This window comes from Lepidochelys kempii, chromosome 6 (genome assembly GCF_965140285.1).
Source record: "Lepidochelys kempii isolate rLepKem1 chromosome 6, rLepKem1.hap1, whole genome shotgun sequence".
Lineage (NCBI taxonomy): Eukaryota > Metazoa > Chordata > Testudines > Cheloniidae > Lepidochelys > Lepidochelys kempii.
This window is the reverse complement of record NC_136385.1, coordinates 52,001,725-52,014,018: the sequence shown is the minus strand read 5'-3', so window position 1 is coordinate 52,014,018 and position 12,294 is coordinate 52,001,725. Positions and strand designations below refer to the sequence as shown.

The window sequence follows — 12,294 nt, the reverse complement described above, 5'->3', positions numbered from 1 at the left end:
TGCTGTTTCTGTGAGATGGTTGAAGTAGGCTCCTATGGATTCCAACAGTTAGACAGGAACCAGGGTGGACTTTTGTACATTTATTTGTAACCCAAGGTCTGTGAATAGGGTTATCGTGGTTTGCGTGGCATTTAGCACTCCTTGCTGCATTAGTGCCCTTATAAGGCAGTCATTTAAGTATGGAAATATCACTCCTTGTTCGCATAGGTGAGCTGCAACGACAGCGAGAACCTTGGAAAAAACTCTTGAGGCAGCTGACAGGCAGAAGTACACAGTACACAGGCAGGGTAGCACTCTGTATTGGATATGCGGATTCCCTTGGGTGAATCGCACAAATCTTCGGTGTGCCGGGTTAAACTGTAATATGAAAATAAGCGTCCTGGAGGTCAAGGGCAGAGAGACAATCTCCTTTCTCTAATGCCAGAATTACTGCGGATAAGAGTCACCATTTTGAAACGTCATGTTCTCACAAATTTGTTGTGTTTTCCCAAATCCAGGATGGGTCTCCACCTGTCGTTCTTTGTCTGAGCAAGAAAATAAACGGGAATAACCCCCCACCCGTGTTGAGATGATACAGGTTCCACAGCACCCAACTGTACAAGGTGGTTTATTTCCTGTTGTAACAGGTGCTCATGACAGGGGTCCCTGAAGAGGGACGGGGAATGGGAGTGGGTAGGTGGGATAGAAATAAAAGGGATGGAATAACCATTCTGGATAATCTCTAGAACCCATTTGTCTGTTGTGATGGTGTTCCAAACAAGGTAGTATGGTTAAAGACTGTCTCCAAGTGAGCAAGAGACTAGATCTGGTTCCAGAATCAGAGAATGTGGAGGTCTCCTGCCCTCGACCACCCCTTCAAAATGATTGTCTGGAAGTAGATGGGTTGAGACATTGAAGGCTGATCTTAGTTCTGCCAATGTCTGGTCTGTCTTTGTTTAAGTCGTTGGTCATTCTGTCTTTGAGGTTGAGAGTATGGGCAGCCTGGCATCTCTGGTTGTAAAACTTGCCTTGTTTCTTTTTGTTTGCAGGTACATATATGCTCAGGGTTTTTAACGTCGCCTGTGAATCCTTTAAGGTGTGTAAGAACACATCGGTTTTGTCAGCAAACAATTTTTGACCCTCAAAGGGTAAGTCCTCCACAGTGGATTGGACTTCCCTGGGGAACCTGGAGAGGTGGAGCCAGGATGCACGGCACATGATCATGGATGTATTGATGGACTGTGCTGCCATGTCTGCAGAGTCAAGGGAGGCTGTAGGGCTGTCCTGCCCCTCAGAGATGTTTGCCTTATACTGTTCCTTTTTGCCATCGGGTAAACTTTCAATAAGGTGGTCAATGGATGATTACCTGTTTTGTTCATTCCCTCTGGGGCACCTGGCATTGGCCACTGTCGGAAGACAGGATACTGGGCTAGATGGACCTTTGGTCTAACCCAGTATGGCCATTTTTATGTTAATTCCAACATTTTGCAAAACAGATTATGTGTGTATTTTGCCAGTACGGCCAAATTGGCTATGTGGAACTGGAGTGTGATAGAGTACACTTTCTGACCAAAAAGGTCTAGCCTTTTCTAGTGCTTATCATGCAGGGTAATTCCGGACTAGTGGTGCTTTTCCCCTTTGGTTGACCACATCCACCACCACCGCGTTTGATGCGGGGTGGGTGAATAAAAACTCAGCCGCTTTTGCTGGCACATAATACTTTTTGTCAAACCTCTTACAGGAGGGAGGGGCTGTGACAGGTGCCTGCCAGATTATTTTTGCAAGGTCCATGATGGCATCATTAATTGGCAGTGCTATCTTTGCTGTTGGGGATGCCTGGAGTATGTCCTGAGCTAGTGAAATGTCCAGAGATTCAGCTATCCTTCTGAAGAGTCTTGAAAAGATTTGTTATCAACCCCCATAGTGGGGGGTGGTAGCATTATTGTTTCATCCGCTGACAAAGATGAGATGTGAGTGGTTGGCAGGGTGTCACCTTCAGCTGTGTCCTCAGGCTCCTCAATCTCTTCTTCTTGTGTCTCTAAGGGTGCTGGGACAGCTGGTGAAGGGGACTGTGTTGTTCTAGACCTCGGTGAGTTAGGGGGCCTGAGGCTTTGGGCCCTATACATAAGGCTCAATGTTTGTCATGGAGATCACAGATTCTGTTATTTTCCGTGACTTCCGCAGTGGCCCATGCAGCTGGCTCAGGAGTCGCCTGAGCAGCTAGGGGAGCCCCTGGGCCAGTCACGCTGGCTGTTGCTGGGGCAGTCTCGGGGCCTCCTGCAGCAGGAGTTTGGGTGTGGGGAGGGGCTCAGGGCTGGGGACTGGGCCCATGCTCACCTGGGGGGGCCCTCCCCAGAAAGGCGACAGGAACTCTCCTCCCTCAGCTCCTAGCTCCATGTGCTGCCTCCACCCACAGGCACTGCCCCCGCAGCTCCCATTGGCCACAGTTCCCAGCCAATGGGAGTTGAAGAACCAGAGCTTCGGGGCGGAGTGGAGGCAGCATATGGAACTAGGAGCTAGAGGTTGCTGCTTCCCAGGAGCCAGGTAGGGAACCTGCCCCAGCCCCGTGGCCCGCCTCCCAAGTTTTAGTAAGAGGTATATAGTAAAAGTCATGGACAGGTCACAAAGTTTCGTTTACTGCCTGTGACCTGTCCATGACTTTTACTAAAAATACCCCTGACTAAAACATAGCCTTACCTATACATTGCCCACGGATACCAGTATGGCCAGTCAGGTGGCAAGGGTATAGGAGGCGGTGTCTAGGGCTGCCCATACCAGCCCCGCATGTCTGTACAAGTTTGGTGCTGAGAGGGTCACGGTTTAGATGAGGAATGGCGAGGAGTATATATTACTTCCTCATCCTCTTCTTCCTCATCGCAGGAGAGAGGAGGGGCTGATCCACAGGGAGTGGTTACCAGCCTTGGTCCTAGTCTCACTGGGGTACCATTAGTACCAAGTAGGGGAGTTCCAGGCACGGAGGCCACTATCAGGCCTGCATGCCTCATGAATTGCTGCGGAACCGCGAGGCTCAGTGCCAGGGACAGCATCATGCACTGACCTGGAATTAGGATCGCAGCTGTTGGTGCCGACAACTTGGAGCTGTGCTGAATAGGTACAGCAGGTGGTGCCATCGTAGTGCTCAGCGCCAAGGTTTGATTTTACTGAGTGCACCTCCATTAGAGCTTGCCCGCATAGGGTCTTCAACTCCTCGGGACATCTGAGTACTGGACGTTCCTCGTGCCTCACTGTCCAGCGCTCTCGGAACCAGGCAGATTTCTCATTTGGCAATCACTTTTTTTAGGCAAGTCTCATTGTCGAGATGAGTGCAACCGCTTTTTGGTAGCCTTCCTAGGAGCAGGCTCCTTAGCAGCTGTTGAAGTAGATCCCTTGTCAGACGCTGCCACTGGCGACCGTTGGCCAGATGGTGTCCTGGACTTGGCATCAGAGGCAGGTTTGATGGATTTCTCCATCATCAGGAGCTTCAGTTGGAGATCCCTGGCCTTCCTTGTCCAGGCAGTCAATTTTCTGCAATGTGGACACTTTGGGGTAATGTCCACTGCCTTGGCGAGAGACACACACTGAGTGTAGTAGTCAGAGACCAGTATGGAAAGTCTGCAAGTCAGGCAGCTTTTAAAGCCAGATGAGCCAGACATGCCTGAGAGCGTGCGAGTCCTTTGGAGAAAGAAGAGGGATAACCCTGTTTTTCTCTCCCCCCCCCCTTTTTTTTTATTTAAGGAAATAGTCAAGTACCCACTGGGGAGGAAGGGGTAAAGAGGAAAAGGGAAAGGTTTTTTTTCTTTAAAGAAAGAAATATATAAACTAAAATATAAAAGGCAAAGGAGTAGGGTAGATAACTACACCTAAACTAACCCTATCAGAAACACCACAAACTATTAAGCTTACCTGAGATAAGAAAAGGCACTGCTGTCACTCCGACTCAAGCCAAAGGCGGTAGGGAAGGAAGTGTGGGACGGTTGGCTGCACACCACTATGTAACCGCTCGGAGTGGTGTGAGATAGCTACGGCGCATGCGTGGCCCGCCGGGCACTGCTACTACAAATCTCCGATTACAAGTGCAGGGTGCCAAGTCACCTAAAGTGGAACACCCAAAAGGGACACTCTGCAAAGAACCCCTACCTTCTGGTGGACATGCACCTCACATACAAGAGGAATCTTTTGACCAGCACTCAATTAGGTTTGCACTTGAGCCTTGCATGTTCTCATCATCCCTCCCCCCTAAAAGTATATAGGCAGAGCAGCCCAACTGTCTTTCAGTTCTTTCACCGAAAAACTCAGTAAATATGGACTTTGAAGGAGCTATGTAGGAAAGCAGGTATTGGGATCCATCCAGACAAAACTTCTTGAAGAGCCACAGTATACTGTAAATCTTCTTTGAGTCTCTGGATCCTACTTATGACAGCCAGACCTTTCACAGCCTTATCTAATGCCTCAAATAAATTGAGTGATTTCCCAAACAGTTCTCTTACCTAAACAAAGAATAGCTCTGGAAACAACTAGAGCATGGAGCTGTGCTTCTCCCAGGTGTGTGGTTTGGGGAAGTTGACTGTGTAAATGAAAAGAGATAACATGCTGGTGAGGAACTCAGGGTGAGGTCTCAGTAACACCTTATCCCAGTGAAAAACAGTGTAAGGGGTGTCCGTCATTAGTTCTTGAATTTTGCTAACTATCCTGGCTGAAGTGATAGCCACGAGAAAGGTGATTTTGAGACTCAGATGAAAAAAGCACTTGGATAAGGGTCTAAAAAGAGATTCCACAAGAACTACATTAAAGTCTCAGGACTGAGGAGACTCCCAAATGGGAGCAATAGGTGTGAACCAATCCTTTTAGAACTTTTGAAGCAATGGGATGAGAAAACACTCGATTTAAATGAGAGAGTCATTGTGAAATGGCAGCTAAATGGACCCTGAAAGAACTGATGATGTGGCCCGATAACCTGAGTTGGAGAATATAATCCAAAACCTTGGGAATAGAAGCTTGCAACGGGTCAAAACCTTGTTGTGAAGTTCAGATGGAAAATCTCCTCCATTATGATCTGTACACTGGTCTCATAGGGTATGTCTATACAGCAAAGAAAAACGCACAGCTGGCCTGTGCCAGCTGATTCCCGTTTGCGGGGCTTAGGCTGTGGGACTGTTTCACTGCTGTGTAGACTTCCAGACTCAGACTGAAGCCCAGAATTCTACACAACAATAAAATAGCTCTACACCCCCGGCCCCATGAGCCCAAGTCAGCTGGCACTGTCCAGCTGCAGATTTTTCTTTGTTGTGTAGACATACCTATAAAGAGCAGGAGACCTTCTATGGGTATCACTTGGATTTCTATGGAACAATCCATCTGCTCTGCTCAAAGAGTTCGTTGAAGAGATGGGGGATCTGGGTGGGAATTTGTCCTCGATTCCGAGATATTAAATCTGACAGATCAGGAACAAAAGTCAATGGCTGTTTGGACAGATGCAATAAGTCTGGGAGCCAATACTATCTGGCCCAATAAGGGGCTATCAATATCACTCTGGCTGCATCCTGCCTTATCCCCCTTATGACTTTGGGCATCAGGGGTATGGAAGATGACGACCTTGAGACCAAGAGATGAGAATTTACTTGTCAGAGGAGATTCTAGTCATTGTCACCAGAAGAAAGACAGTCCTCAAAAAGAAAGTAAGGAGGATAAATTGAAATGGGGGGAAGGGGGAGGGGGAAGAGGGCGCGGGGGTAGTAAAGAGTGTGATCTAGTGGACAGGGTACTAGACTCAGACTCTTGAGACAGGGGTTTTGTTCTCAGCTTTAATGACTGTGGACAAATCATTTCACCTTTGTGCCTCTTTTCCCCCTCTGGCGCATTGTCTGTTTAGACTAAGATCTTTGTGGCAGTGACTGTATATATCTGAACAATGCCTAGCATACTAGGCCTCACTCCTGGTTGGATATCTAGATGCTACTCTAATACTAGTCACTCACAGCAGCTGGCTTAATGCTTGTGCAAACCCATTAACAGTCTATCTGGCAGTAGAAGGTCCTAAAGCAGCAAACACAAATATGCTTTTGACAGTAGTGTCTAAATTTCTGCCTATGAAAATAAAACATTTTCTGAGATGCTGTCAGTCTTATTTTTAGAAAAGGCTGACTATATGTGATATTGGAAATATATTCTCTTCTTAATAGGAAATCAATGTTTTGACACTTCAAGGTGGACCTGGGATCGTTTCCCTCCTCACTATCTCACCCAGGAAAGAATCCCAGATCTCGAGCTTCAAAAGAGAGCTCTTCCATCTCTCTTTCTATATGACTGAGGAGACCAAAGCAGCTCAATCAAGCAACAGCTGTAGCTACAAACAGAAGAGCCATATATGAAGCTTCATAGGTATCTTTCATATAGTATTTTACCACTTGACTTCTGGCCTCTGTTGCCTCCTTTCCATTGTATAAAAATAGTATTGTCCTAGGTTAGAAGTTATACTAAGCAACGCGAGTGATATTTTGTCACTTTAATCTACAAGATATGGCACCTATTAGGTAAGCATCCTTCATCCAAGCATCTAAAGCATGTTTGAGGGTCTGAGAGAAGTAATTCTGTAACTACAATGCAGGCAACCATTAATCTCCTTTTTTCAGATCTGGCATCTCTGTGGAGATGTTTATTCCTTGAGAATCATTTCTCTAACAACTCTAAAACTTCCTTAGCACTAAACTTCTAAATTAAGAAGAACTAGACCTAATTGGGGAAGAAAAATTGAGCGAGAAGGCGGCATCTGATTTGTTACTCCAGAACTGACTGGCTCTCAGAAACCAGCTGATCAAAGAGACTGAAAAAGACAAGACAAGGCTGTCAGAAGAAGAAAGCTCTTGATTGCTGAGCTTCACATGTGAAAAGTAGAGTCCCAATGCAAATGGGTAACTAGGAACTGGCCCAAAAAAGCCTGAATGACTCTGGCCTGGTCTACACTATAGTTAGGTTGACATAAGGCATCTTATGTCGACCTAATTATCTCAATGTCTACACTGCAGCTTTGTCCTGCCAATATAAGTGCCCTACTACGTGGACATAACTCCACCTCCACAAGAGGTGTAGAGCTTATGTCGCTGTAGTTAGGGTGATTGTGTAGACACACACTTATATGGGTTGATAGTGCTAGTCAATTTCATAGCTCCAGAGCAATGAAACTGACAAGAAGCAGGGGCATCTAGAGGTCAGTGTCCCCTGGGCCCCTGTCCCCCACTCTTGGGGGGGGGAGGGGGGGAAAGAGGACAAGAAGCCAGGACAGCTTCTCTCCTCCCCTCCCACCCCCTGAGCTGGGACCAATGGCTGTCTTGCCAATTTCTGGGCTCCATGGTGGAGCTGTGAAATTGACATGGCTGCCTGGCTCCCAGCAGGGAAAGGGTAGGGGGGGTGCACCAAGAAGCGCAAGGCAATTTTCCCCTGGTTCCGGCGGATAATTGGGAGCCCAGGAGCTTGTGGAGCAGCCTGGCTCCCAGTAAGAAGCTGCCAGTGGAGCTCTCAGCTCCCGACATTGCCCCTCTTCTGTCCATAGAAGCACTCCCGGTGAGGACATGCACCACCAACCCAAGGAGGGTAGTGTGGACATCAGTAATTACTGCGGTAGCTCTAGGTTAACGTAATATAGGTCGACTTAAGTTTTTAGTGTAGACAAGCCTTTACACTTGAATCAAATATAGGAACTTATATGTGGCATGTATTGATGCCCTTCTGGAACATCAAAAGACACCCTTCTGTGTGCAAACTCAACATGCTTCCAAGTCTTAAAGACACACAAATCTGATGTGCTTATACTGATTAAACAAAATTTTGCTGTTTTTATTTCTCTTCTCAATCACTGCTCTAGGTGCTTTATTGTGTTTAAAAATGTGCTATGCTTCAAAGTGGTTAATCCTGATGCATGTGTTAAGCTCAATTTGTCAATGCAATATACTGCTGGGGGAATTCTGCCCCACTCTACGTTCCCATAACTCATGTCCCCTGCAGATTGCTTTGCTTTACTTCACTTCCTCACAGAAAAAGGACTTTCTGACAGGGGAAGCAAGAGTGGTCACATGTCCCTCCTAAACAGCACAGGTGCTAATTTTGGGCGCCTGGAACAGCCAGCAGAGCATTAAATCTCTGCGAGAGGGCAGGGGCGCAGCTGTATTTGCCCCAGCCAGTGGCTCCTACCCTTCAGTGGGCTCAGCTGCTAGTCCCAAGTGGGCTGGGGGAGGACAGAATCTCCTCTTCCCCTGCAAAGAGCAGCTGGTGCTGTATCAGACACATCCCCTGGTTGTAGGAAATTCCACACCCCTGCCCACCTGTTTCCTGCCCTCACTGCTCCTCAACCACAGTTGGAGGGATCACTGTACGGGGAGCTGTTCCCCGATCCACCCAACCCCCATGCATCTGGACCCCCTGACTGAGCCTCATCCTTCTGCACCCAGACCCATACCAATCACCTGCCATCGAATCGCAACTCTAAGGAGCCCCCTTGAACCCAAATCCCCCACTGACCCCCACCCCTGCACCCACACCATCCTCTGCTGAGCCCCTGCACTCAACCCACCAAGCCCCGCACCACTCCAACGAGCCTCCACACACCCTAACCCCCATCCCCCCCATTCCCCCTGTACCTGGACCCCTCCCCCCACTGAGCCCTCCTGCCAAGCCCCATCCCTCCACACCCAGACCCCTCCCCCCGTTGAGGCCCAAACACTTCACCTGGATCTCCCTGCAGAGTCCCATTACCCCTGCACTCAGAACCCCCACAACTAGCCTCCATGCATCCAGATTCCCCCACACTCTCACACCCCACTGAACCACCCTCACCCAGATTGCCTCTCACAAAACCCTCTCAATCCACATCTAGATACCACCACACTAGGATCCTGCCTGCCCAAGCCTATTTGCCCACCCTTGGTGCAGAGGAGCAGGCCTGGCCCTTGCATTGTGTCAGAGTCGGATGCAGCCTCATCACTCCGCACCTGTGGGATGCTGACTTGGTTATCTCCCACCTCCATGAAACCAGTGGTCTGCGCTCCCCACTGCCATGCTGGAACCTCCACATTTATTTATTGACAAATAAGATTTGCAGAATTTTAAAATAGTGTGCAGAATTTTTATTTTTTTGGTGTAGAATACCTATGACTGACGAGGTTTAGTACACTTTGCTATGGTGGAGGAAGTAAGCAGAGGAAACAGAGAGGAAGTTCACAGGATTGGAAATTTCCACACATCCAATGGAATTTTCAATAAAATTAAAATGTTACGATGTATGAAAATAAGTATTAATAGTTTATCATTGTTCATTAGAAGATTATTTTAACCTATAAACACTTCAACAAAGAATCTTCACTTTAGTCATATCCAGTTAACTTTAAGACTCAAATTTTCTTTTATGGGAGCCATGTCTTATCTGACTTGACAACTTTCCTGTATTCATATGTCCTCTTGGAGTAATAGGGTTCACTCTCAGGCCTGAATTACACTACAGAGTTAGGTGGATGTAATGCAACTTACGTCGCCCTAACTCTAAGCATCTACAATACACCAGTGGTCCTACTGATGTAAGTCGCCCACAAATTGACTCAACTCCACCTCCATGAGAGATGTAGCACTTAGGTTGATGTAGTTAGGGCAATGCAGTGTTCATGTTGGCCTCACAGCCCAAGCCATCAGCCCTGCTACTGACAGCTCTGGCTGTTGGCCCCACGACAGGAGGGCTCCAGCTATCAATGCCACCAGTAGCGTAGCTGGGGGGGGGAGGGAAGGGGCAGCAACTGCTCCCCCACTGAGCACAAGTGGCACCTTGTCAGCGTCTTGGCGCCTTTTAAATTTTCCCCTGTTGGGGGAACAGAGGGAGCGATCCAAAAGAGAAAAAGGCACCACCCACTGAGGCGCTTTTACTCACCCGGCGGCGCTCCGGGTCTTTGGCGGCACCTCGGCAGCGGGACTTTCACTCGCTCGGGGTTTTCGGCAGCACCTCAGTGGCGGGATCTTCAGTGCTGCCGAAGACACCTGGAGCAAGTGAGGGCCTGCCACCGGAGCACCACTGGGTGAGTAAAAGCGCAGCAGCAGGTGGTGCCTTTTTTTTTTTTGGATCGCTCCCCTTGTTCTCTCCACCTGGCTACGCAGCTGAGTGCCACACAATGCAGTAATTACTGTGGTAGCTGTTAGTTAACCTAACTTAGGTTGACTTAATTTGTAGTTTCAGAGTAGCAGCCGTGTTAGTCTGTATTCGCAAAAAGAAAAGGAGTACCTGTGGCACCTTAGAGACTAACCAATTTATTTGAGCATAAGTTTTCGTGAGCTACAATGAATGTATCCGAAAAGCTTATGCTCAAATAAACTGGTTAGTCTCTAAGATGCCACAAGTACTCCTTTTCTTTTTAATTTATACTGTAGACAAGGCCTAATTTATCTGAGGCAGAGACTATAATTTATTATGGCCTAGCGGCCTAGCATAAGGGGCCCTGCAACATAAATATTAAAAAACACTCAGCCTTTGAACAAAAGCCTAAATATATCTGTGGCATCCCTCCTGCTTCCTTTTTAATTTGTTGGTTTATGACAATTTTACTGTTACTGAACTGGTGGGTTACTGTTGTATACCACTTATGTTATGTGTTCAGTGGATTGTGAGGCATTTCATTATTTTTGGTCATATTTTGTCAAGTGCTTTAAAGGCCTTAGAATTCAAAGGAATACATTATTTTTTTCCATGCTGTTAAGCGCTACAGAAAATCTTTTAAACAAAGACCTTTTGAGCTCAACTACTTTTAACAGGAAACCAACTTGCTATGACAATATACTGAACTGGGTCTGAAAGACTCAGAAAAGAGTAAGTCAGAAGTTTAAATGCATCCTTATTTTCAGACAAGTGTTTAACATGTTGCAATTTAAGAAGTCAAACATACAAAATATATAACATGCATTAGGTTCTTTCTAGATAAAAAGTAATTTTCAATATCACTTACTATTTGTAGAAAACAGTTTAGTTTTTTCTATTTCAACTGTTAGCCTGCCTCTGATTTTCAATCCTTTACTTACATCTTGGCTCAGAGCCATGAAACTCCTCTGCAGTTCTTTAGCAAATTCCAGGTTATTCGTGACTTCCTGGTACTTAGACACTGCATCCTTGACAAACAAAAAATTAAAGCGACACTTGTTACAAATCAAGAGATATGCACTTCCAAGTGATAACTTTCTGCATAAAGCACTGTCTTCCTCTAAAAATAAGTTGAGCATCTTTAAACAGTAATGAGGGTTTGATATTTGAGGCTTCAAATATATTGAGTAGAAGAGACATGCAAATGTTTGAAGTTTTAAGGACTTAGCTTTCTGGAATAAAGGGGCCACCGTGCATGTGCACATGCACGAGAGAGTTGTTTTAATATTTAGTTTGATTACTCTATTTTAGTCAACTAAAAATGGGTCAAGTCTCATGAAAACAAAAAGCAACTCCTAGAAAGTCATATGCAATACAAAACATTTTTAAGACTAACCCAGGTCAGACTAACCTACAATTAATGCAGCCTAGAAAAAGGGTGGAAAGCAGGATGGATAAAAATTGAGGATTTTAAAGAAAAAAGCAAAAATCTGATATTTAATTTAATACATATTTCTTTTTAGAAATAACCTTGTTTAAAATTTTAAATTACCAACTATGTTAAGGCCTACTTTTACTATAAGAAACAGTTACTTACTGTAACTGTAGTGCTTTAAGATATGATGCAGATGTGTATTCCACTTAGGTGGGTGCATGTTTAAGTGGAATACATGCCTACATCTACGTGAAGATGACTCTGGGTTCAGTTTAGTTAGCAGGTGAAAAGAATATTTTCTTCATTTGGACTACTTCATTCAAAATTGAGAAACTGGGGAGCTGAAAAAGCAGGAAAGTTTGTTTTCCTCTTCCAAATTATGAATAAAAACCAAGTGGGAGAGGAGGAGATCTACAAATTCTAAAAACCTGAAGGACATGGGGCCAGATTTTCAGAAGTTATTTAAGTACATAAGATGCAGCCATGTGACTAGTGGGATTTAGATGCTCAACCTGCTTTGCAGGGTGGATTAAAACAAAAAATTAAACTCAATTTAAAAAAAAATAATTTAAATACATTCTTCTTTTTAAAAGTAAACCTATTTAAAATGAAATCTGAAAACAGATATGTTAAGGCCTGAACTTTTATAATCTCTTAAAACATTTAAAAAATATAAATATGCTGAACCCATAAGCCTCTATCAAAAACATTAAAGGCTGCTTGTCTATTTAAAGAAAGAACCAGCAGGAAATCTTTTGAGGTCAAGCTTTATAAA

At 45.6% G+C, this 12,294-nt stretch overlaps 1 protein-coding gene across 5 annotated transcripts in view; it reads right to left on the bottom strand.

Annotated features, from left to right (window-relative positions):
* Nucleotides 1-12,294, bottom strand: part of CAPRIN1 (cell cycle associated protein 1) — an 82,083-nt gene that overhangs the window by 47,676 nt on the left and 22,113 nt on the right. For all 5 annotated transcript variants that reach the window (XM_073347912.2, XM_073347915.2, XM_073347916.2 and 2 more), the window contains exon 4: nucleotides 11,026-11,112. In XM_073347912.2, coding sequence (XP_073204013.1) covers nucleotides 11,026-11,112 — 87 coding nt within the window. The remainder of the gene's footprint in view (nucleotides 1-11,025; nucleotides 11,113-12,294) is intronic.